The sequence below is a fragment of the Thermobia domestica genome, chromosome 18, assembly GCF_964235325.1.
Source record: "Thermobia domestica chromosome 18, izTheDome1.hap1.1, whole genome shotgun sequence".
NCBI lineage: Eukaryota > Metazoa > Arthropoda > Insecta > Zygentoma > Lepismatidae > Thermobia > Thermobia domestica.
Genome location: NC_137471.1, coordinates 78,725,871 through 78,753,494, shown reverse-complemented (window position 1 = coordinate 78,753,494; position 27,624 = coordinate 78,725,871). Strand labels below are relative to the sequence as shown.

General features: G+C 36.5%; 1 protein-coding gene across 5 annotated transcripts in view; it reads right to left on the bottom strand.

The window, feature by feature from the left end:
- Positions 1-27,624, bottom strand: part of LOC145675643 (uncharacterized) — an 898,816-nt gene that overhangs the window by 197,954 nt on the left and 673,238 nt on the right. For all 5 annotated transcript variants that reach the window (XM_081746197.1, XM_081746201.1, XM_081746200.1 and 2 more), the window contains one exon: positions 23,699-24,311. In XM_081746197.1, coding sequence (XP_081602323.1) covers positions 23,699-24,311 — 613 coding nt within the window. The remainder of the gene's footprint in view (positions 1-23,698; positions 24,312-27,624) is intronic.

Sequence of the window (27,624 nt, the reverse complement as noted above, 5' to 3'; positions counted from 1 at the left end):
TCTGGAAGATACTATGATTACGTTCCTCTGAGGTGAACAATCCTATATGATTACTTATAATTAGTATTCTCACAACTAACAGCTGCTTATGACTCATTTTCCTCAACAGAAAGAATACACATATACCTAACTAGAAATGAAGTATTGGCCTTGAGATAATACTCTCACACGAACAGCTTCAAGTATGTTATGTTTTACACCCCTGACATCATTATGGTGAACTAATTTCGTATTAGAAGTTTACTCTCGCATGAAGAGGATTTTCCGTTGTCCCTGTTTAATCTTTTATTTATATAGTGTATTCACAAACCTTATTTTATCTGTCAACAATGAACTTCTGAGGGCCAAACTAGAAAGGTTTTGACCATTTTACATTGTACATTTACCTATACATGCACTTTTCACAATAGCTTATCTGTTTGTAGATAGTTTATCCAGGATGTGGTGACCTTTAAAAGAAACCATTATTTCTCAATGCTAGAGTCATTCAGGCAAAGCAAATTATTTATCCTGTGGGATTGAAGCAAAACGAAATGCATAAATGATTATGTCATGAGAACAGCTCTAATCTCGCCCTCAGATGGGATAATCAAGGATGTTCACGGTGAAAGAACCGAAAATGATTTCGGAATCGAAATAGAAATAATTCAGTATGCTTCAAAAAGAGAACGGAAATACATTTCCATTACGGATGGCCAAAATTTTCCAGAATTCGGCCGGAAATTTCACTTTACGGATTTCTGAAAAATTCCGAAATTCAAAAATCCGGATTTTTTCTGAAATCCAGATTTTTCTGAGAAAGGAATTTGTCAGAAATCCGGAATTTTCCGAGAACGAAAACTTTCCGAAATCCGGATTTTTCCGAATTCCAGATTTTTCCAATTTCCAACAATTACGGAATTGTCCCCTAATTACGATACATAGTTCTTTTTACAAAACCAGAAACAATAATTAAGGGTGTTTTCAGGAAAAACATCGAAATACATTTTGTCTTCATTTGCAATCATCATTTAGCTCAAGATCGTTACAAGCTGCAAACCATGTTGAGCAACTGTGGAACGGTAACTTGAAGAAAACGTCTAGCGCGGTTTCGTTACAAAACCTATCTCTCTTTACTCTGAAATTTTGTTTCCACTTCAATATCAGTTTTGGTTCTACAGCAAGAACCGATTTCTCAGAACATTTATTTGGTTCCGGGAAAATTGGTTCGTGTTCCGGAATCGAATCCTAGTAGAACTTATGCCTATCGGTTCCTTTATCGTTAACAATCGTGGTTATTAAGAGTAAGGATGAATAAGAATGAGAGTGGGAAAGCAAATGTTGGGAATAAAGGTCCAGGAACAGAAGAAAATTTAAATCTCTGGGAAAAAATGTTTCAGAGTACAAAACGTTTGAGGAAGACTGCAAAAGTAACTTTATTTTCAAAACCTCTGTTCACCTCACCGAACTAGATTAACAAATAACACTTCCGAAATGTAACACTCCAATTTTGATAATATTTGGCAGGTAGATACTACACATGAAATAAACGAGTACGTGTTTTTTTTTTTTTCGCGGAAAAACTGTTTTAGGGGGGCAAAAGCCCCCACCCAAAATTTTAAAAGTTGACGCCCGAAAGCCAAAAACAAGTGAACCGAAGTCAACGAAATTGTACATACATATTATTGACATAAGATGAAGGAATACGGGTTTCTTATTTTCCTGAAAAAAAAAAAAAGAAAGAAAGAAAACCGTTTAGGTGGGATACAGACCCCTCCAAAACTTTTATCGTGAAATATCAAAAGTGCTAATAACAGCATGTCAGAAGTGCTTAAAGAACATGAAGAATTGGAACGACACATTGTATACGGACAACACACAAAAAATAAACGAATACCGTTTTATTATTATTTTCTGCAGAAAAACGGTTTTAGAGGGCAAAAGCCCCAACCCAAAATTTTGAAATTTGAGGCCCAAAAGGCAAGAAGTGCACCGAATCGAATAACATTGTGCATAGATATTGTAGACGTAAAATAAGATAATTGGGTTTCGTATTTTCCTGAAAAAAGTTGAGTGAGGCACGGACCTTCTAAACTGTTGATTACGAAATATCAAAAGTGCAAATAAGCATACGTCAGAAATTCCTAAAGAATATGGAGAATTGCAACGAAACTTCGTATAGGGACAATTTGCAAAAGAATAAATGAAATGTGTTTTAATTTGTGCGGAAAAAACAGTGTTGGGACCTTGGCCCCATCCGAAAAAAAAAGTAAATATTACCATAATAACACAGGAAGGAGTGGACCGAAGCAAATGAAATTGTGTGTAGATATTACATAGACTATGTAAAATAAAGCCTTTCGTGTTGCTTAAGTGTCCCTATCCATTTTGCTTCAAATTTCGCACATCAACAGCAAACCGGAAATAAATCGACACGTGTTTTGTTTATGCGAAAAAACATTGTAAGGGTTAAAGGTGCCTCCTGAAATACTATAAAATACGCTATACTGTTTGTGCTTGTAGTTGATCTGCCAAATTTGAAGAAATCGGATGGAGACATTTGTGAAACACGAAAGGTCTTATTTTATATATCTAATATTTACATATAATTTCATTCGCTTCGGTCCACTTCTTCCGCCACTCAACATTTTTTTTTTTCTTCTCAGGAAAATACATATTCCCTCATCTTACTTCTACAATATTTGCGCACATTTCATTCACTTCGGTCCACTTCTTGCCTTTCGAGGTCAAATTCCAAAATTTTGGACGGGGTTTTTTTGCTCCAAAAAAACGGTTTTCCCCCGAAAATAAAAAAAAAAGGTATTCGTTTATTTTTTGCCTATTGTTCATACACAAAGTTTCGTTGCAATTCTTCATGTCCCTTACACACATCCGATACTGTTACTAGCACTTTTGATATTTTGTGATCAAAGGTTTGAAGGGGTCCGTGCCCCACACAAGTTTTTTTTTCTTTCTTCAGGAAAATACGAAACCCGTATTCCCTCATTTTACGTCTGCAATATTTGTGCACAATTTCATTCACTTCGGCTCACTTGTTCTTGCCTTTCGGGTCTCAACTTTCAAAATTTTAGGTGGGGCATTTCCCTCCTAAAACTGTTTTCCCGCAGAAAATTAAAAAAAACACGTATTCGATTATTTTGTGTGTAGTATCTACCTACCAAATTTTATCATGATCGGAGTGTTACACTTCGGAGGTGTTACTTGTAAGTAAGTTGGGCTTGGTAGTACTTACAAGTCGATGATACAGTTGATGATAACTTTAATATTATATATATCCATTTTCCCTCCAACTATACAAGGACAATACAATAATGTCATATACTCGCTTAAATGGGAAAAAAGAAAATCAAGACCTTCAGGAGTCTGTCTGCTCTCAACGTTGATAGTCATTCGTTTTACGGATTTGTGTGTGTTAATTTAAACGAAAAAGGTGACAATTTGCATAGAACTTTATCAATGTTAAACTTCACAAGAAAAAAATGCAAGGCGATATAATATGCTGAATGTTCATGCTGATTATAAAAAAAAAAAAATGTTCCTAAACCCCATGTTCACTACACAAAATTCATTCATAGATTTGTAATACATAATATCAAGGATTAAATAGTCCTTAAAACCTTCAGCATTCGTGAGAAAATCAGAAAAAAAAAGTTTTAATAAGGATATTTTTTCGCAAATTTTTATCCCATTTCTGTCATTTTTCACGTTATTAGTATATTCAAGTTTCTCATGTCTTTTTTCAAGTTATATTTCTCAATTTTGATGAAAATGTAATATCAAAAACGCAAATATACTTTTTTTTTCCCCAACATGTTCTTATTAAACGAAAAAGGAAAGAAAAGCTTTGTACAGTTTCAACACTCTCCTATAACAATGTACTATTAAAAGAGTGTCTTCACTATTTGTTTTACCTTGAAAACAATGAGAAAATCCATGGAAAATGTAATTCCTATGTGTAATACTGTACTACTAACAAAACATTATTTAGCAATATTATTTACCTATTAAAATGCCACAATAGCAATTAAAAGCGCCCGAGCTCCAACCTATAACTTTGACTTTCAAATCTTTCATTTACGGTTGTGTGAGATTTCAGGTTTAACAAAGACGAACATTTTAAGTATTTTACTTTAAATAGTCTAAATTAGTTAACTATATCTTTTTCATAAAGTTTATGATATAAAATTATTGTTCAAAGCCTTTGTATTTTAATAAGCCTTCTCTAAAATCAATGTACGTGAATTGTGCTTCTATCTCCCGAGTTCTTTTAAACTATATGTTGTGGACGTTTATATGTTTGTGGCCAATCATTTCGACAACGAGATCTCGGAAACTACAGGCTCTAGAAAGATGGCGTTTTCACTGATCGATTGGAAATTCTGCGTAGATTGTCCAGTTCTAATTGATTTAAAAAATATGGTCATTATTTCTTTATTACATTTTTTAGGGTACAGTGGAAGAGTTGAATTTTTTTTTAAAAAAAGTTAAAGCATCATATCCTACGTGTTATACATTCCAACACCACATTGTATATAGGGGTTGCATATGTTTCAGGCGTTTGTTTCATGGCCAAATAATAATGAAAAAGGAACGATAACCATTTCTTCTGTCTAAGCAGTAAGATGAATCTTTATTTTTGGAGTGCTTTGCCCAATGAACACCATTTATAACTACCATTATAATTAATTGTGCATGTAATGTATTTGTTTATTGCATACTGCATGCATGAAGAAAGAAAACACTGGTCATGCATGAATTAGAAACTCCAACCAGAAGTAGGCTCAAATCTTGCAAACGGTGCGAGATATTGAGAAAAAATAATCGACAAAATCTCCCCTTTAGGATACCCATTGCCGATTATTTTCCCAAGACTTCTTTCACTTGTGTCTGTAAAGGGACGTGTACAGATGTGAGAAATGAGAAGGATATTTATGCTCGTGTGCGAATGATGAGGTGTAGAGAACGCAGGTTCAGCTAGTATATATTAAAATACACTGTTGAGAAATCAATTGCTTCCTCCTATGACAACATACAGGATTTACAGGAAGAACTTGGTGAAATATTTAACGTCCCACGATTGGGCTAAAGGAGTCTGATAATTAACGAAAGTGAATGATTATGAACCAATGGGTGGGATAAAAATATAGGAAGAAACGGAGGAATTCCAAGAAAACCCACGGACACTATGTTATCTATCACAGTCACACGGCCTTAACTCGAACTAGGGACCTCTCGCACCAGAAATGAGCGCTCTTTCACTGTGCCAGTGTGGGAAGGAAAAGTGAAAGACGCTTGCATATGTAATTTCTAAATGTAGTTTGAGGTTCTTTACCGTATGAGATACGCAATTTATTTGAATTTAATTTTTTCTATCTTGTTTGGATTGATTTAGCTTTGTTGGTTGGAGTTTAGCGTCTCTTTTCAACACCGGAGCTATAGGGGACGTGGATGTACAGTTTAAGATAGGAACCGAATGCATGCAGATTTTCCAAAGCTCTCCAACCGCAAAAAGAACCCAAATATCTGTTTACAAGAAGCAGGTATCTTATTTGGACTGATGTTCAATCTAACAGAATAAGGGCAGGCCGTGAGGATCATTTGTGGTCCGCAGGCCACAGTTTGAGAAACTCTGCTCGATAGTGGCAGTTAAACAAGTAACAATTTAACATCGCAGGAATTAAGATTAAGAAAGATTTCTGGGCTTTCGGCATCTATGGCTTAGCCCGTCACGTATAAGGGATGACGTCCCTCGGCGGTCACATTACCCGAGGAAAGGGTGGGAAGAATAAATTTGGTAAGGAAAGAAGAAAGCGACCTGGGACCTGTACGTTAGGTACTATCCCGGCATTTGCCTGGTATGAATGAGAAAAACCCGGGAAAATCTTACTCAATATGGCTGGCCTGAAAAAGCTTTTATACTAATTTCTCCACCGAATGTCCCCAGCGGGAATCGAACCCGGGACCGCTCTCACAATCTAACATCGCAATCTTCTAGGGATTCCTTAGTCGGCATTTTGGTTGAGAGTTTCCAGCGTTTACTTCTGCGTTCTTTTAGGCTAAGACTGTGATGGTGTCTTTAAACTTAGAGCCTGGGATATTTTTCATACTTTTTAAGGCTAAATGCACAAACAAATAGCTTTATATCCTTGTTTTAAATTATTTTTCTCATCAGGGAACCGAATACACAGAAAGCAAACAAAAAGCAAATAACACAGAAAGAAGAAAACCTCTACGAACCAATAAGAAAATATCTGCTGCAATGCTATTATTGGTAGACCACCATTCTATTCCTGTCGCCGTTTCTGTCACCAGATATCGTCTTGCTTCTTGCTTGAACGGCTAACAGGCCAAGATCAAAGAAATATGTGAGGGGAATGTTCGAAACAACAAACAAGTAAGATTTTGCTCCCACTGGCCATACGGATTTTTTAAGTTAAATTTGGAACGATTTCAAAATAAGAAAATAAACCCTGATCTTTAAAATGGAAAGATATGATGATGAAATTCCACAAGGAGAGACAAATAACTCATTTCTGAATAACATTACTCAATAACTATTCATCAAACGCACAGGCACGAACATAAATATATCTATTTTGAGAGTGGAGCACGAAAGTTTAAGTGAATTGAAGCAAATTCAAACCTTTATGCTAATTATCAATTAAAACAATTATGTAAAATTTATCAGAACTAGAATATGAAGTAATTACTCTACAACAAAATTGCTGAACAGTATACAATTTGAGAAATTAATTACTAAACTATGAAGCTTTACACAAATGAGTGGTTTTACTTTAACTACATCTCTCGTTTAGTGGCAGTTACAAGAGAAACTGGAAGATAAACAGGGCCGCGTGGGGGCTCAGTGGTAGAGCTCTCACTTCTGGTGTATGAGGTCCTTGGTTCGATCCCAGCTCGCGCCATGTGAACTTTGGTGGACGAACAGTGTGTGCGTGGGTTTTCCCGTTTCTCTCACTTTCTTCATTCCAGCATTTCATTCGTTTCTCCTTATCATCGTCTCCTTTAGCCTGGCCGCCATAACGCAGGACGTAAAACTTTTTTTAAAGACCATTTTTGGAAGAACAATGAAAATGAATGGAATTTCCTGAAATAATGACATTTATTTTACAGATTTTTCTGTATTCTAACTGAGTTAGTCTTCAATATTTCAATTAGTTCTTAAAGTTAACATGCTTGTTCGTATTTGCAATAATTGCAAATATGAACAAAATTATTACTTTTACATTCTGAACCAAGTGTTTTCGCTCTAGAGCAACAGTTCTCGATCTGAAGCACCAACAGTTTCAAACCTTAAGCGAATACCGTTATGGCGGATATGTATTTTTTTACATTATAAACAAGGCATATTATTAGAAATAGCGGGCCTTATGCAGATTCGTTGTGACGCGTGATTAGTCCCATACTAAAGGTTCGACTAACACACGAGTGTTTCCTGCAGTAGTCAGGTCTTTAGTATGAGGCTAATCATACGTCAAAACGACTCTACATAAGGCCTAAAAAGTTTTAAGAGCAGAGTTGATCCAATCAAAATGGAAACCGTTCACAATAGGCACTCGTTAAGAAGCCCCATTCCCGCCATTCATCATATACAGTTGCTTACTAGGGCTGATAAAATCTGAAATATTCGCTATTCGAAGGAAAATGATTATCCGAATAATTACGTTGTATTAACAATCATTCAGATATCGAATAATTTTAGCAGCTCTATCCAAAAGTTAAGTTGGGAACTGAGAACTATACCTAAAAAGTCAGGTCCACTGCTGAACGGAACGCTAAAGCCCAATTCAACGAACATTGCCTTACCACAATCTGTCGTATGTATCTTGTTTATCATTTTCACTAACATGATCTCAGTATATCAAATTTCTGGAAAATCCACTTTTCCATAGCTAATTTCAACACAACTGATTTACAAACGAGAATTTTTAGTATATGTTCAGCATAGATTGTATTTTTAGAGGACAATAGTTACGACATATATATGAAGCAAATAAACGGCAGAAATAAGGGGAGGAAGGGAAATCAATGGATATGTATAATCTCGTCAATCTTGCAAGGAAAGTGCATTGTGAATATTTTAAGTGTGAACGGATTTTATTTGAGAATGTTAGGAAAAGTACGACAATATGTTTTAGGTATACAGTAAAACTAAGAAATATTATGGTTGTTCTATTGTTAAATTTTGTTAGCTATAATTTTAGAAGGGTTTAACCACTTTTAGCTAGATTTTGTATCATTTAGATATTTTTGGAAAACACCTGTTGGCAACACTGTCGTGGTTGTACTTCATTGAATTCGCTAAACACATGTTTCTACTCGTACGTTTTCTTCAAACATAAGTTAAACGCCTAATGGATATTCACAAATGAAATCAAGAACGAAGTCGAAATGTGGTTCCACCAGCAGGCGCTAAAATTCTGACAGTGGGATACAGAAGCTAGTACTACGACTTAACAAGTGTTCGAACAATAGTGGCAATTACGTCGAAAACTAACCGTTGTACCGCTAAATACGTTGTGGTCGAAATTTTGCGAAACGCAAATTGTTTTATGAACACTAGCCGTTAAATTAAATATCGACTAAAACCAGGGAATTCGTATTATTATTCAGTTCAAAATCTCTTGTCGCGAATTTTGGCGAGGAATTTGAAGCTTAAAAAATATAAAACGATAATCATGCCCCTTATTCTGTATGGTTGCGAAACACAGTAGACAGTAGAAACGCTTTCAAAGTTTTAACTGGAAATCCAATCGAAAAACGACCATTAGGAACACCTAGGCGTAGATGGGAGGACAATATTAAGATGGATCTCGCAGAAATAGGAATACAAAGTAGAAACTGGATCCAGTTGGCTAAGGATAGAAGTCAGTGGAGAGCTTTTGTGAACGCGGCATTGAACCTTCGGGTTCCATAGGCCATCGAATTCGTTACCCGTTGTCACCTTACTTTCCGGATAAACCCCGAATCACAATGGTCAGAGCAAGTTCCAGGTAACACACAACACTTTGCATGAAAATATTGCAATCAAGTAATATATTAATACAAGAAAGTGTCTGAATCGTACCAAACACTTCACTTCCGATTATTTGTTTTTCTGAATATAGTACATGCTATGCGGCAAAATACTGTTGTGGGTGTGGTCATAAATGACGAGACCAGTTTCTAACTTACAAAAGGAGGGAGAAATCGCGTGCAGTAATTCCTTCTACAGAAGAAAAAAAAATTACACGCAAATTCGACCAACTACATAGTCCTCTTGGGAGTTCGTTATTCACATTACTATGTCACGATTTGTTCTGTTTTACAGCTCCATCCATAATATATTGTTTCCTTACTTGTGTCGTTGTTCTTGAAGTTAAAATGACTGCTTCGTAAAAGGTCAAACGTGACCTTCTTGAAACTGGATTTTTTTTTCTTCCTTCCTCCGACAGGTCATGAGAGCTTTTACAATAGACTACTTCCACAATTGAAGAATTAGACCTAATAAGTGCATGACCTTGCCTTTGGAAGAACACTTCTATTACAATAAAACTAACGTTTCTAGTTTACTTTATTGCTATTCATTTCTCACTTGCACGCTTTCATGCCGTAACAGAAGTTATGGGGCGTTTACACTTGGTCGATTTAGTCGTACGGCTAAATCGATTCGCTGCATTTGCGACTAAATCGAAGCAACTAGACCGAATGAGATCGATGGATGTGTTCAATTGTTCCAACCGAAATTGAATGCTTCTTGTCGACTCGCTCTCCTCTGGTCGATTCGAAATCGACGGGCAATTTTAAAGATGTCCAAGCAAAAAGTAATTGGTACAATTTGCGGTGTTATAGCAGAAGAAAATAGAATCGACCACAGAAAATAGAACGTCTTTCAATTCAGTTGCTAGTCGATTAGTCGCTTTCGATCAACAAGCGATTAAGTTGAAGTCCTGTTTACACGGTCGATTAAGTTGAAAGTGACGTCAATTCAACTGAATCGAACGCAAATCGACTAAGTGTAAACGGCCCGTTAGTGACCAAGGAAAAGAATATAGAGACGTTAGTTTTAATTTCTTAGGGGGCAAGTGGAGGGGCATATAATTTTTGGGCAATGAGCACTATTTTTTCGAATACTGAAAATAACAGTTCTATATTGAGTGATAAAGTGCACAAGAGCAGGGCAGGAAGTAGCAAACATGGCTAGAGGAAGAGAAAATCGAAGACGTTCCCCTATTTAGGAAGTCTAATATCCTCGGAGGAAGAAATGAAAATGGCGTACGTTCCAGAATAGCGCAGGCTAAACAAGCATTCAATAAGAAAATAGGACTGCTAACATCAAGAAATGTGTCGTTGAACGTTCGAAAACGATTTATTAAGACTGGTATGAAGCGTGGTGCTTTACGGATCATAGACGTGGACACTGCGAAAAGCTAAAATATCCAAGCTGGAAGCATTTGAAATGTGGTGTTGGCGCACAATGCTCCGCATATCATGGACCGAAAAGAAAAGGAATGAAGATGTACTAAAAGAAGCTAATGAAGGACGATAGATCATGAAAATAATAGGAAAAAGAAGAAACATCATTATTGGCAATCTTATTCGGCACTCCAATTGGATCACCATGCTGATAGAAGGAAAGGCAGAAGGAAAACCAGGAAGAGGAAGACCAAGAATAGAATATCTAGATGCAGTTACGAAGCAAAGACTTTATCAAAGTATAAAACAGCTCTTTCAAGGGAGAGAAAAGTTTTAAATTTCCATGTTGGCCAATAACTTATGGTTGAGGTGAAAAAGAAGACGACCTTAGCACATGTCGGAGGGGCAATCCATACCACCGGGGGCTGCCCGCTCCCTCTCCTGTTCTAGCATCGTGTGGAGTAACCATGTCATCTATGTACCATTTTAAAGTTGGGAATCTAGGAATATTTGGAAAATGAACAAATAAATAAACCGCACTGTTCATCATCGTTGCTTTGACCAATATAATTTGTATAACAAACTTTACAATCTGACTGAGCACAACTTCAAAACTTTTTATTATTATTTTTACATTTTGAACCAGCTTCTTTAATCACATTAACGGTGTTGAGTACCCAGGCCATTTTTTTTATTTTTTAGCCTATTGATCTATATGGAAAAATATTTTTTTCTGTTTTCTTCGAAATTTACTGGAATTTTAAATGATATAATTTAACTGATTTCTTCCTCAAATCTAGCTAAGCGTCTTTTGCTTCTTCGAAATGAACTTGATTAGTTCTAAACGTAATATTACTTAAATTTTATTTGATTATTAAAGGTCAGGATTATATATGTAATAAAATTTATTTTTTTCATGAAGTAAGGGATATTCTATTTTGATTGATTGATATTCTTGGGATATTCTCCATGGATTGAAGGGATATTCTCCATTGATTTATTTCCCTTTTGATAGGTTTGAAAAAAATCAGTAGTATCAAATCATTAAAATTCTATTCTTAAATAAAGCAGGGAAATAAATCAATGGAGTAAAAAGAAAAATGGTACTCAACATCATTAACTAAAATCTGAAGGAAATGTTGAATTTTTCCGTCAGTCATTACATAATTTGTGACGATAACGAACTAGTCCTAACAAATTACTTGGTACGAGGAAATTACAGAGCGAGAGGAGAAAAATTGAGAGACGATGCAAGAAAGAATTTTTCGAGAATGCGGACTACTGCAAAATTTACTATACCATACGATAAAACTTTATTGCTCGCCCAGTGGGTAACACGAGTAATATAAACCTCGTCGAGATGAATCAGAAGACTGTTCGCCAAATAACAGAGGATTCAAACTGAGGCTGAATACAACGTTTCACGCCCCAGTCCTAACGGAGAAGCAGAAACTGGAAAACATTCACAAACTTTCCATGCTTTTGTCCCCATCCCCCCACTCAAAAAATGACCAACCCCCTCCCCCAGATCGGAAAATGAAATCCTCGAGTTTTACGTCCCACGTTTAAGCAGGCTAGGCTAAAGGAGACGGTGATGAGAAATAAATGAAATGGTGGGAGAAAGTGGGAGGGAACTGGGGAGCCCCGAGGAAACCCACGCACACGGTGTTTGTCCACCACAAAGTTCACTTGGCGGGAGCTGGGATCGAATCCGGAACCCCAAGCACCAGAGCTGAACGCTCTACCACTGAGCTACCGCGACCCTCCCGCCAGATTGGTTCCCCTGTGATTACTAACTCCTCCCCTAATTAAAAGTACCACTGAATAACTGCTTTTTTTGACAGTTTCCACTACCCAGAAAGGAGTGGAGAGGACCTTGGAAGATCAATACAGTTCAGGACTTAAGGACGTAGAATGACTTACTGGATTATGCTAAGCTGTGTGTGAACAAAGGAGATTCCTGCTTTGATTTTTTTTTTTTTTTTTTTTTTAACAGACCGAGTCGCGTTTCCTAATTGCCGTACTGTGTATTTACAATTCCCTGTGCGAATATTTGCGCCTTTTTTAGTTACATGGTAGTTATTGTATATGCAAGAAAACAAATGAAGTGAAATGAAATCTGAGTTTCACGTACCACGGTTATGCCAGTTAGGCTAAAGGAGACTGTGATTATGAGAAGTGAGTGAAATGGTGGAATGAAGAAAGTGGGAGGAAACGGGAGAACTCGAGAAAACCCACGAGCACGGTGTTTGTCCACTACAAAGTCCACACGGCGCGAGCTCGGATATGCAAGAAAACAGTACGTTAACTTGAAATAATAATGTGCTAATATATCTTACAGCTATATAATACATTTAGCAAGTTAAAATGAAATTATTTAATAACAAGTCTTCTAATCTTTATCCTTTACACCGTTAACTGTGTTTATTTGGTGCACCAGACTTAAAACAGTGAGCTATAAATTTTGTCTTATGTATTTAATTGTTTTGGAGTAAATTTTAATACACAATGGCAGCACAGAAAAATCTGGATTGCTGTCGTACGATATGAAGGTTTTAACTTAATTGTTCACTGTAAATGTCATTAATGTTTCTGTATATTCTACACATATCAAAACATTTGATGTATGAAGCTTTAGCACTTTGGAATAATTGAGGGCGCCATGATGCTGTTCTTCCTTTACAAATCTTTTAATTTAATGTGGAGATTAGCTTTAAGAACATGAAAAATTTCACTGTTATTCCTCTGTAAATACTGAATCATAAAAGAAGGGCAAAACGAAATTTAAAGAAGATAGAAGTGCTTCAACACAAAGCAATATTTAATGTCGCATGAAGAAACAATTATCCATTGGAATAGAAGCATGGCAGGCACTATTAAACGAGAAGTTTCAGGCATTACTAGAGGGAACCGACTACTAAACAGAAAGCCAGGGTCTATTATAAAACGAAGAAATGAAATTACTATAGACAATGAATTATAAAAATCCATTTCCCACATTCGCGTTGAAATGTAGTTCTCAATCCGTTCCTACTTTTTGTAACATCACTTTTAAATATTTTAAATATTAATTAATACTATACTTGAAATGTGTGCAATGTTTCCATTTTTACCTACTTCAAGATTTAAGCCTCAAATTTTTGAACTTTTAATTTGCGGTAAGGCATGTCGTAAGTTCCGGAGGATCTTACCTCACTCGCAAGAAAGGTTACGTCCACCTAATTAACGTCAGTTAGTAAAGAAAATAGTCCAGGCACGTTAAAATTTTGCTTCATAAGCAAAGTAGACCTATCCTTATCAGTCCCGCAACCAACCACAGAGGTTTGGAGGGGGGGGTCATTGGATATGTTGGGGGCCAAGTCATTAAACATTCTCTTACCAATAGCGATTTTTTTTTTGTATTAATAATAGCATTTTTTGTTAAGGTTTGGAGGGGCCACGAAAAGTTTAGGTGGGCAGGCCACCCTAGCTCCCCTCTGGTTGCGGACCTGATCCTAATTGAGTGAGTAGGTTTTTATTTATTTATTTATTTATTTATTTTGTTTTTCAATCTGAGAAATTCTTTTTTAAACTTGAGTTTTAGATTTTAGCTTTTGAGTCCTTAAGCAGCATCGAGGTTAAGTGAAGTTCGGGAACTGGAGGCCGGATTTTTTCCAGGTTTTCTCATACTTTTCCAAACACGTCAAGCCCCCTACCGAACTATTCCCAATATACCGAGCTTCGTACCACCCATAAACCGATTAAAACTGTCGTTATGAAGAAGAAAGTAAACCAGTGGAGATTTTTGGTGGGCAGATCTCTGAGCTTCAAAGACACTCAGAAGACAATAAGTAACTTACCACTTTTGTCACTATGCGTCGACCATCTGACTGCTATATAGTCGCTACATGCTCAGTCTTAGAGAGTGAGAAAAAAATGTCACCATAACTTTTCTCTCTTCGTTCTCGTTTAACTTTCGAAGCTAGAATTTCATTTTAAAAACACCATACTGTCGACCAAGGGCGCCCATCAGAAGGGGGCAAGGTGGGGCGCTCGCCCCCCTAGACGAAATTGTACTTCAGAATATCGAAAATCCAATAGAATTTTTACATTAGTTACAGCAAAATTTGAAACTATTTTTGAAACGTCGCTTATACTTGTCCCCCTCCCCCTTGGAAACCACAACATGGGCGCCCTTGCTGTCGACTGTTTTGTTTCGGGGCCATAGATGTAAATCCATGTTCCGACACCTGTGACAATATTATTAACGTCTTTACTTTGCTCCTGCGAAAACCTTTTAAGCATAGAACAGCACCACTCTACGCTGTCATCTTTTTTGCTCAGGTGTAAGCAATGTGGGACTCAGCGATGCAACGCTTGGAAAGGCCCAGATAATCTTTTATTATGGAGTGGGCTGCAGTTGATCCATCTTCAAGGTTGATTAAATTTTCTCGTATGTAATATGGCGATCCTATTTCAAAAATATTCTAACTGCTGCGACATTTCCATCCGAAACTGCGATGATAGGGCGCCCAGAGTGAGGCTCATCTGTCAGGCTTTATCGGTCGCGTTTAAATTCCGCAAACCAATTAAGAACTTTGTATGTACGATTGTATACTTAAAATCATAAAAGATCATTGTATGAAAATCACGTCGCGCTCGAGCTCCATTGTAGCCAACTGACAGGCTCAAACTAACCTAAACTTCCAGCCCTCTAATTTTTAAACCAACCAACCCACAGCCTTGCATTTATATCTTTCACCACTAGAGGCCATACGCTTTTGAGTTGAGTTGATTTTGAGTTTAACGTCCCTTTCAGCAGAGAAGCTATCTGAGACGGAACCTACTGATTAGCGTGGAATACGAAACACATGGGCTCTCGCTGGGAATCGAACCGGGGTCTTCCAAGCCAAAAGGCGCGTACGCTAACCGCCTAGCCACGAAGGAGCTCGCCATACGCTTTTAAACATGATACGTTTCAGTATGGCAACGCTATTTGAATTTTCGCATATAAAAACTTTCGGCACGCCCCTCGTATTTTTTTTTCTCTCGAATGCCATGTGAAAATGAAATGAAATGAAATTTTTGAGTTTTACGTCCCATGGTTATGCCGGTTAGGCTAAAGGAGACGGTGATGATGAGTAATGAATGAAATGGTGGAATGAAGAAAGTGGGAGGAAACGGGAGAACCCCGAGAAAACCCACGCACACGGTGTTTGTCCACCACAAAGTTAGAATGCCATGTGAAATGGATATTCTGCAAAAATAGGACACTGACATGATATACACTAATCACTGTTTCTATAATTTAATATTATATAACTTTTCATAACAGTTTTCCCATATCCTTAACTTTATCTACTAAATTTTGCATTAATTTTCACAAGCCAAGACAGGTCTAATTACATAGCAGTAAGACCTGTTAATCAATTAATTTTGAAGTTGTTTTTATGTGACCTTTTGTATTGTGACTTTTTTCGAAAGTATAACAGAAGTATTCTATGTAAATTAAGTACTGTATATGCGAGTTCTCCAAGATACTTCAACCTGAAAAGTATCGGACATAAAACTTTATGTCAAAGCAATCGGTCTTCCTTACTTCGGCCACACTGATTTTAGTTGAAAGAATGCATAAGCATACATATGTAAGCAGACGATCTTCCAAGAAATAATTTAGCATGTACACAAAACTTTTGAAACGCGAACAACTGCTACGACATAGTTATTCCTTTCTCTTACGTCAACGAAGCTATAGAAATTTTTAAAAAGCCCACAGCATACAATCTTGTCAACATTAAACTGATTTACTGTACGTATTATATTACATAGATAGCAATATGTAATATACTGTATTAGTAGCAACTGCATTATTTACATCTGCAAAGACAAATTTTTCTTGGTTCTATATCTTATACTGACTAATAATGTATTCACAGAAATACTGACGTCAACTAATACATCAAAAACTGCTACGGATTCGTGCATGCAAATGGACTGTAATAAGAATGGACATGCACTGACAAAATTTCCTTTAAATACTGACAATAATACTACATCCAGCAAGCAGCCAGTGCATTTGAATTCAAGCCTTTAGAAAGACTGAAATTCATATAAAATGTCGAATTCCCTAAATGGTTAACAATATCTAGATGCAATTCACTTATATTACTGCAGTATTCGTATGTACTGGAATTGAAGTAATATAAGTTGATTTGGCTTTATTCAAACCTTCCACCAAGCAATGATAGTCTCAATGCAAATGAAATGAAATAAAATCTTCCAAGTCTTACGTCGCATGGTTATGCCGGCCAGGCTAAAGAACACCGTGATGATGAGAAACGAAGGAAATGGTGGAATGAAGAAAGGGAGAAGAACCCCGAGAAAACCAACGCACACGGTGTTTGTCCACCACAAAGTTCACTTAGTATGAGCTAGGATCAAACCAAGGACTTCATGCACCAGAGGTGAACGCTCTACCACTGAGCCACCGCGGCCCCACCCCATGAATTTGAATTCACGCATTTAGAAAGATTATGAAACTCTCCTATAAAGTGTCGAATTCCTTAAAAGTAACCTATTTTGGTATGGTTAACAATATCTGGCTACAATCCATTTATATTACTACAGTATTCGTATGTACTGGAACTGAAGTAATATAACTTGATTCTGCTTTATTCAGAACTTTCATCATGCAATGCTAGATAGTTAAAGAATGTCAATGCAACAAATTATCTTCCAATATTAAAAAAGTTCAAAATACTATCTCATTTTTACTAACTTCTAATCCAAGTTTGATACTGTTAACAATCCAGTATATACAGATTACACCCAATAACTAGGATCATGTCTCGATAACTGCATCCCTTACTTAACCGATTTCTTACCTCAGTAACCAACTCACTGTTCAAGTTAAAAGACGCAATACTTATAATTCTCTGGAGTGAAAAAGTGTGAGTCCAAAGTTATATATTTTGACTAAAGAAATTCAGCTTAAAATGTAAAAAGGATAATGTAAATACGTTAAAGGAAATCGAAGAAGAGTAAAACCAATTTCAACTCAAAACTTTATATAATATCTGTTCAAATTCTTTATCGAATCTCGTGGTTATTTTCTTAGTTTTACTTATATGACGTACAATACTGAGAAACAGGTTTTTCATTCCATAAAATTCTAAGTATTTTTATTTTCAATTTCTATGATGTATTTTTACGAATAATATCTTTGAGTACGATTGCGTATACACGCTTGTCCGCACAAAGCCTAATAGTGCTTTTGTTCATTTGTTGTAAGTATTATCTGTCAAAGTGCTGTGTCCATAAACTATATTCTTTGTAACGGAAAAACACTTAAACATACGGGGGGACAAAAAAAAAAAAAAAAAAAATCCAGCACCATGTTTCTGTAGTTACAACGGATTGATTGTATTTACGATATCAACTTTAGTTCTTCTTGACCGACTAAAGAAGAACCTTGAATCACACACACTATTTTAATATTCTTGGGCGCAACTTTACTAATACGTTTTCTTTGATGTGGAAGGAAAGCATGTCTCTACAAGCCAACAAAAATTGTATTTCAATTGATCCACTCGTTCCAAAATGATTCACAATAGAACAAACATAGATAGTAGATATGCACAGTTAAATACAAAATTTCAGTTAAAACGTAATGCAAATTTCATGCTATTCATTTTTCAATTCAAGTTTGGAATTGCTCATGTAGCATATGGTTTTTTTACTGGTGTAATTTCTACTTTTGGCATTCAATCGCTATTAGTGCAATCTAAAATATCTGCAAAGGTCTACTGACATTTTCCTATTTGTCACGATAATAAGCAAGGTGAACTGAAAAGTAATTTGTTTTGCATGCTTGTTTACGGATTCATTCAACCTGAACTCTTTTGTAAATTCTGACGGCGAAACATCCAGTCTCGAAAGCTCTCAAACTGTATTTGGTGTTCTTAGCCAGCTTTTGTTCATAACTATCGTGCAAAACAAACTCTGCCAAGGATTTTCATTAATGGCAATGATAGTGGCCAAGAGACAACACATACGAGAGTTTGATTACAGGAAAATATTGAAAGTTAAGAATCAACAGGCAAAGGGGAAATCCATCATAGCTTCTAAGCCTCATTCGATAAATTTTGATGCCAAGGATTACACTGAGCTGACTCGTTGGACGAAATCTAAGCTATTATCTTCACAACGAAGAAAAGTTTGACAACAGAATATATTTTATCATTTATCCAAAATGAAATTATTCTGACAATGCAAAGATATGTTAAAGTATGAAATAGGTGAGGTGATTTTGAGCTTAACGTCCCGTTCAGCAGCAAGGCTACACGAGACGTGGACACCTATTGATTAACGAGGAACCTGAACTACATGAGCACCCGGGAATCGAACTAAAATATGAGAGTCTGCCGAAAAACTATACAGACAAGATAACTCAGATGGCTATATCAGAGCAAAATAGCCATTTTTACTGAATAAATTAAACCCGAAATCCGATTTCAAGATGACACTCTTCACTGATAATAGTGACAATGCATAATTTAACAGGTCTGAATGGCCGGGTAAGTTGCGGATGGAATTCGAATTGCTGAGACTGGATCAATTTAACAAAAATAATTTTGCGAAATGGACGAAAAGCTATAAGCTGATGATTTCATATCAAATTTGAATATAGCTCTAGAACCAATGAGTTCTTAAAAAACACAAGAGTTCATTTTTAACAAAAGAGTTTTTAATACTGCAAGAAAATCAATTTTTCACCGAAATTCACTAATTTTAAGTCATAAGCGAGAACTTTAAATGTACCGTTATAATTTTTTTAAAAAAAATATTTTTGCCATTAATAAGCAGCTAAATTAAATTGTCGAAATTCGAGCATTAAAGTAGTAATTGGTGTTTCAGTCTCTAAAAAACTTTAGATCTTTTGCATGAACTGAGATAAAATAATTTCTTCAATATTTTCCTCTTTATTAGCATGCAGCTATGTAACTTTCCCGCATTATTAGGACTCGATATTCAAAAATTTACTTTTTTCGACCCACCCTAATGTATACCTATAATAGCTGGTGTTTCATTTGTACAATTTGACAGAAAAAGCGCTTATTACAAGCAACAGGGGTAAAAGTGAAGGAGAATGCAGTTCCCCACTTTCAGAAAATACCCATGGCGTCCCTCCACTTCCTAAAAAATTACAAAGAACAAAGACAGGCACAGGGGATGGTGTGACGTCTGCGTCCCCCTACCTTTTCAAATCCATTTATACCTCTGACAAGCTATCTTTCGAATTTATTTACTATGGCTGCTTTGCTGATCATTCATGCACAAGGTATTACGTGAGATTCTCTGCAGACCAAAAAAAAAAAAAAAAAGTACCCATGGCAGTATACTAATCCATTTCATTCATGAACTTTTAGTATCTTTTACTGTATTTAAAACATTTACACTCATTTCATCATCATTAAAATGAGTTTCGGTATATTTCCACAAAGACTACTTAACATCTTCCCCCGGGTCAAAATTTCAAATTTAGTGAAAATGAATCTACGCAACGTTTACATCTACTCCCCTCTTTACTGGTAACCTTTTCCCACATGTGTAATCAAAATAACAATGCACTATTTATTTGTGCCATTCATAACTGATTGCAATTTACCTATCCCAAAATAATAAAACGAAAATAACGAGTAATTAAAAACTTCGGGGCTCATTATTAGGACATTTTATTATCTGAATTTCAACTTTTTTTCTCTCCTTCGAAGTTGAAAAACAAATCAGGTTTGCTTTCAGCTTGATCTTTTGTAGTTTACGTCCTTATACCACACGAAGATTATAAAGGACAGAATCTACTATTAACGTGGACTCCAAACCACGACTGGTACTTAAATCTGTGGAGTTGGCGGGTGTGCAGACTATTATACACTATGTGATCAAAAGTATCCCGATACCTGGTTGAAAATGACTTACAAGTTCGTGGCAACCTCCATCGGTACTGCTGGAATTCAATATGTGTTGGCCCACCCTTAGCCTTGATGACAGCTTCCACTATCGCAGGCATACTTTCAATCAGGTGCTGGAAGGTTTCTTGGAGAATGGCAGCCCATTCTTCACCGAGTGCTGAACTGAGGAGAGGTATCGTTGTAGGTCGGTGAGGCCTGGCACGAAGTCGGCGTTCCAAAACATCCCAAAGTTGTTCTATAGGATTCAAGTCAGGACTCTGTGCAGGCAAGTCCATTACAGGGATCTTATGGTCATGTAACCATTCCGCCACAGGCCATGCAGTATGAACAGGTGCTCGATCGTGTTGAAAGATGCAATCGCCATCCTCGAATTGCTCTTCAACAGTGGGAAGCAAGAAGGTGCTTAAAACATCAATGTAGGCCTGCGCTGTGCGAGTGCCACGCAAAACAACAAGGGGTGCAAACCCCCTCCAAGAGAAACACGACTACACCATAACACCACCACCTCCGAATTTTACTGTTGGCACTACACGCGCTGACAGATGACGTTCACCGGGCATTCGCCATACCCACACCCTTCCATCGGATAGCCACATTGTGTACCGTGATTCGTCACTCCACACAACGTTTTTCCATTGTTCAATCGTCCAATGTTTACGCTCCTTACACCAAGCGAGGCGTTGTTTGGCATTTACCTGCGTGATGTGTGGCTTATGAGCAGCCGCTCAACCATGAAATCCAAGTTTTTTCACCTCACGCCTAACTGTCATAGTACTTGGAGTGGATCCTGATGCAGTTTGGAATTCCTGTGTGATGGTCTGGATAGATGTCTGCCTATTACAATTTACGACCCTCTTCAACTGTCGGCGGCCTCTGTCAGTCAACAGACGAGGTCGGCCTGTACGCTTTTGTGCTGTACGTGTCCCTTCACGTTTCCACTTCACTATCACATCAGACACAGTGGACCTAGGGATATTTAGGAGTGTGGAAATCTGGCGTACAGACTTCTGACACAAGTAGCATCCAATCACCTGACCACGTTCGAAGTCCGTGAGTTCCGTGGAGCGCCCCATTCTGCGTTCTCACGATGTCTAATGACTATTGAGGTCACTGATAATGAGTACCTGGCAGTAGGTGGCAGCACAATGCACCTAATATGAAAAACTTATGTTTTGGAGGTGTCCGGATATTTTTGATCACAGTGTACGTGATCAATCTTTAGGGTACAGGCCTTTCCCCACCACAGTACCTTGCCACCAGTTAGCTGGACCACGCAACCAGTCCCGGCTGTCATATTTGCATATTACAGTATCACTCATTCTAGCTGTGGAACTTTTTTTATTTGGAAAATGAAACCAATAAAAATTGCAAAATTACCATTTGCAGACGATGTAGTTCTAATAGCCGAATCAGAAGAAAATTTGAGTTATAACTTAAAGCTGTAGGAAGAGCAGTCGGAAGAAGAGAAATCTAAAAATAAACATAGGCAAAACAAAATCGATGATAATTCTAAAGAAAACAAAAAGCACCATATCAAAATCAGAAATGAAACGAAAGAACAAGTGGATAACTTCAAATACCTAAGAACCTGGATAAATAAAGGAAAAATACACAGAAGTAATCGAGTAGCAGCTGCAGGAAGATGCTTTAATGGGTGAAAGACAACTCCTGAACAGAAAGGAAGTAAAAGAAAAAAAGAAAAAAAAAAAAAAAACAGTATTCAAAATTATATATAAGCCAGTATTAACATATTCTTTTGAATCTTGGACCTTAAGTACAAACCAACAAAAGAAACTACAAGCAACGGAGATTAAGTTCTTGCGAAAAACACAAGGAAAACCAGAAGAGACAATATAAGAAATATCAAAATTAGAGAAATGCTAAAAGTACAGAAATTGGAAGATGAAGTTCAGATGGTTTCGTCATTTAACAAAAATGGATGAAAAGAATAGTAATACAAGTATACGAGGCGAAATCTATAGAAAAGAACCCAAAAGGAAGACCGAGGAAAACATGGCTGGAAGGTACTGGAGAGATCGCAAAGAACAAGAAGGTTCCATGGGAAGATGGTGCAGACAACAGCACGAAACAGAGATGATTGGAAAGGTCTCTGGAAACCCCTCTACACCGGAAGGTAGAAGAGGACGGCTTACGTAAGTAAGCAAGCAAGCCGGCATATACTATTTAATAAATAATATCGTTACAGTTTCGGCAAAGTATGTTTGCCTTTATTAGACACATTATAAAAGTCTAAAATTACAGCTTATATATCTCAAACACAGGTATACCAATTAAAAGGTTAAGCTTTCAACTGAAAGTTTAATCATTAGAAGTTGCAAATATGTAATCAATTAAAAAATGTTAAAAAATGGAAGGACGGATCTTATTGGTTCCTACATATGACCTCCTCCCCTTTTCTGAGATATATAAGCTGTAGTCTTAGAAATGGTATTTTATAATGTATCTGATGAAGGCAAAGATACTTTGCAGAAACTATAACGATATTATTTATTAAACAGTATGTGCTTTTGGTCAGAATTTGTCTTTTATTGTGTATTACAAACTATTTCCATGTGCATTTGCGCTGCATTTCTCCCTGTGCGTTCTTTAAACATCCACCTAGCTAAAATTCTCGTTATTTGTACGGAAAAAGAATAGGTGTATGCAAAAAAAATTGAAAGGTATATTTGAACCCCTTTTCCCCTCATAGTATGCGTATATAAATCCAAATAAAACTATAAAAATCTAGCTCTACATAGGTATTAAATCTGTTCAGAAATTAATTTGAAACCTTGCAGTCATTATTCTTTGTGGGAACATTACCATCAGCCAGTCTCAGTCTCTCAGTCTCTCTCTCCCCTTCTTTCTTTCTTTCGTTCTCTCTTACGAAATCAAAATAATGATTTAAAAACAAGTCGACCCAAATCCAATATATTTAAAAAAAATAATTTTAAACAATTCAACTGTTTCCTTATTTTCTGCCATTTTTGAATACAAAATGGGAAAACTAAATGCTACGGAAATTGCCCCTTCGGAATTCTCGAAAAACACTGTGACGCGTGCACAATTATTTCTAATGAGGAGTTCATATACCGAATCTCATTTCCGTAACTTGAGGGGTTAATAAAATTCTCTGTTTAAACAAATTATGCCCGTCTTGCCTCCCTCATTTCAAACGGTTCCACAGTTTGGATTTGTATAGCGAAGAAGTACACAAACAAACAAACAAACAAACAAACAAACGAACGAACGAACAAACGAACATACATTTAGTTTTATATATAAGATGAAAACATAGTCCACATTTTTGTCAACAAAACTACTTGTGTACTTACCGACTCTTCTGCTTCATCTGACATGCTTTCCTTCGTCGTGCTATGGCTTCATTTCGGATGATTTGACGAACTTCCCTTCCTCCAGAGGACGATGTGGTTTCACCGTCAGATGTCGTCGCTTCGTTCGATGAACGCGCGTCTTCACCTGCTTGTCGCGCACTTCCTTGTTTCTTTTGCGCTAAGAGCTGTTGCTGCTTAGCATGCGCTTCCACACTATGAAGAATACTCACTAAATCCGCGCCGCCTCTTAAATTAACAGTACCCGGGGTATACTCTTCCTCTCCTGCATCGCCCGTTTCAATTTCATTCTCGACTTCCTCACCGTTCTGAGGACCGCTATCGGAGTCCGAACTCGCCGATACTTCTGTCCATTCAGATTCTGGTTTCAGAATAGAGCGAACTTCATGCGGTTCATCGAAACTTGATTCTTTCTTTAGTACACTCTTCAGTTGTTTCACACTTTCCACTTCCACCACCTGCGTTGTGGCTACTTTTAAGATTCCCTTCACTTCGACTTCAGTCTCACTTGTAACTCCTGATGAGATTTCTGGCTGTAAAATACTTTTAATATCTTCGTCTTGACTTCTTTCACGTTGAGCATTTTTCAAAATCCCTACAAAATAACAGAAAAGAATTTGTTATGTATCTTGTTTACAAAACTAGTGAATACTATATACAAACAATTAACGAAGAGCCACATCAGAACAGATGTCGCAAGTTTTATTGAGGGAAAATTACCTCTTTGCTTTACAGTCCCACGGTTATGCTTTTTAAGCTAACGGGAACGGATGATTAATGGAAGTGAGTGATTAAAATGAATTAGTGGAATGAGAATGTGGAAGGAAATTTGAGAAAACCCACGGACACGAAGTTGTCCATACAAGTTTAAATGTACTGCAATCGAAGAGAGAACCCCTAACGCCAGGGGTCAGGGTTTCTGCCAGGATTTCAAAATCAAGGAAGTGTTCAAAAATTTAAGGGGGGTGTGGGTGCTTGACTTGAAAACTTATATTATTATTTTTATCTTCCTCGTATTACCCTAAAATTCTGCAATAACACAGAAGATGGCATCTTTCCACTGTAGTTCTAACTTCAACAAAGTAAAAAATGTTGAATTGACCTTATTTTCGTTTATTAATTATTTATTTAAATTTTGCATCTATACCCATTACAATCAAGGTAAGTTACAGCATTAACGAATTAATTCACTTGACTGATGTTGAAGTAAAATCCGTCGTAGTTTTCTTGATTAATGTATGCATGGACAGAGAAACGCCGGATGCTCTAAATTTATCACTTCTCTTGTCGTTCTTAGATTTCTATTTGCTCTGCCTAAAATGAAAATTTTTTCACGACTGAGATCAGTCAGTGGTTAGGTTAGATGAACTCGATCTAATATCTGTTGCTAATTGCAGATATTGTGCCTTTATCGCAATATTGTAGGTAACTTAATTCGTTTAGATTTATAGCAAATGTAATTTTGTACTTTGTAATATTTTTACCAATGTGACATATATTCACGAATGTATTAATAGTCTTGATGACTACCGTATGCATATTTTGACAAACTCTCCTCTGAACCGTCATTTGGCTTCTTCACATTTTCACACATTGTAACACCACTTTATATCCTATACATGCTTTATGTGGTTCGTGTAATAGACAAGTTAAATGCTTCTTGTGTTCCTAATGAAAAAAAAAAAAAAAAAAACGTATATTTACAAGCATACTTGTGAACCGCGGCGCAGTCTTACAAAAATTGAAAATTACTGTTCCAAGTTCTTTAATGTTCTTTGAAACGCAAATTCATTTATTTTGATTCACTCATGGTGCAATTGAACCGATGGCACTCGTTTAGGTTCTCAACCATTCCTCGAAGCAGCACACGTTTTGTTGCCAGAGCTGACAAATTAGGAAATATAATGCATTTATATTCTTCACAGGAAAGTTTCAATTAGAAATCACTTGAAGAAAGTACTTCTTTCAATCGTTTGAGGGTTCTATATTTAAATAGGACTTCTTCGCACAAAACATGAAATAACTGTCAAAAATTTCCTACTCAGGCTCCGATCATGCAGAAGTTCTTTTTGGGGGGGAGGGTGTTACTGGAAGTTTAGGGGGTTGACACTCCCTCATTAGGGAGGTTTGGCCGAATCCCTGGCCAGGGTGTAACGTAATCGACACATAAATGGAAGAATTTGTAACTCTTATTTATTTATTATTATTATTACTCTGTTTTATTTATTACCTACATACTAGATCTAAGCTCTGGAATGAAAACGTTGAGATCAGGCAACTACTACTACTACTGCCTCTAGTGGTAGTTTCTATAACTAAAGGTTTTGTTAGTTGTTGGGCAAGGCTTGTCTGTTATTGCTGATTGCCAATTTGCTACGAACTGGTGGCAAAGATTTTTTTTTTCCTACAAACTGTGAAATATTACTTCAACGAAAGAATAATGATGTAAAACAATAACTATAATGTTAAAACACAGGTTTGGCTTTATAATGTTTTTGGCATTTATGTTAAATGAATTATGTAGCTAAAATACAGTACGAAATTAACGTAGCATTAACTTGTCTTTGGTAGCCGTGCCATTATACTAGTTCTTCATTTCATTGCTTATAATCTCTCTATTATTACTTTTTATATTTCATATGTTTCAATATTCAGTGTTTCGCAAGTAATTATCCAAAATAACATTTTGGGATTTTGAAAGGTTTCTTTGTAATGTAACTATGTGCTCTGAAGTTGAAAACTTATTGTTTGCAATCAATCAAACGTGTGTTAAATCATGAAATGCAGACTCAAAAACTACTTCCATGCATTCGTCATTCAGCCGCCAACTCGGTTTGTATGTGGGATTTAAATGTTATTAACATTTAAACTGTTACAAGGAGGGTGAGCACTTTACCACTGAGCCACCGTGGCCCCACAGAATACAGACAACACTTCAGGGATTGATGCTACTTCATTCGTCACAAAAAGGAAATGGACAGCCCAATTTACAAGTGTGGGTCTAGTTCATCTGTCCAGAAGGAGAAAATGAGTGCGACTGTCAACGCAAAATTTAGAGCTTCTTGAAGCCGATCCAAAAGCCTTCCTCGAACAATATAATCACAGATACGTTATATATGCATTATTCCCGGCTCAAGGTGGAAAATCCATCCCTTACCCCTCCACAGAAGGAAATAATGGTCTCAAATAATCGAGAAAATTATAGCCTATTAGATTTTGGGATGCAAGCGGTATGGACTTTCTCCCAAAAGTAAGATCAAATAGTAACAGATTAGTACTAAGATTTATTTCTTAAGAAGTTGCCAGAATATCAAAAAAGTACTACAGGAATATTGTTCCAAGCCGATATCGTCTCAATTCACACGTAAGTAGTTGCTATAGTCAATTCGCTTCACATTTTCAATACTCTCCAGAACAAGTATCCTATTATTTTTATTTCTAATAAAAAAAAAAAAAAAAAAAAAAACTTGCTGGATATCGCCATATCTCAAATGACTAAGTATCTACACAAGTTTTTCCTTTTATTTTAAATGACGGAATCAAAAATCTGCAGGATCACTGGACCATGTTCAAAGCATTTAACCCTTTTAAGTTTTTTCGGTCGTTTTCGACCGATATTGTAGTGTCTTAAAGATTCGATTAAAAGAGAACTAAGAATGCTATTTAGTTCCGGTTTTTTTTCTATTTTCCAAGAGAGGAGGCATTCAAGAAAGCCTTGGAAGGGTCTATACGCTTCCGAGCGTCAGAACATAGGGGGGTACGACGTCATCAATTTACAAATTCCCTTTTATTTTTACTGAGGTCTAACTTCAACATTTTTTGGTGAGCTTCTCTTTAATCCTAGAATCCTAATATTTTTCCAAAACAATCAGTGGACCAATTAGTTTTCATGAGAATTTTTTCAGATC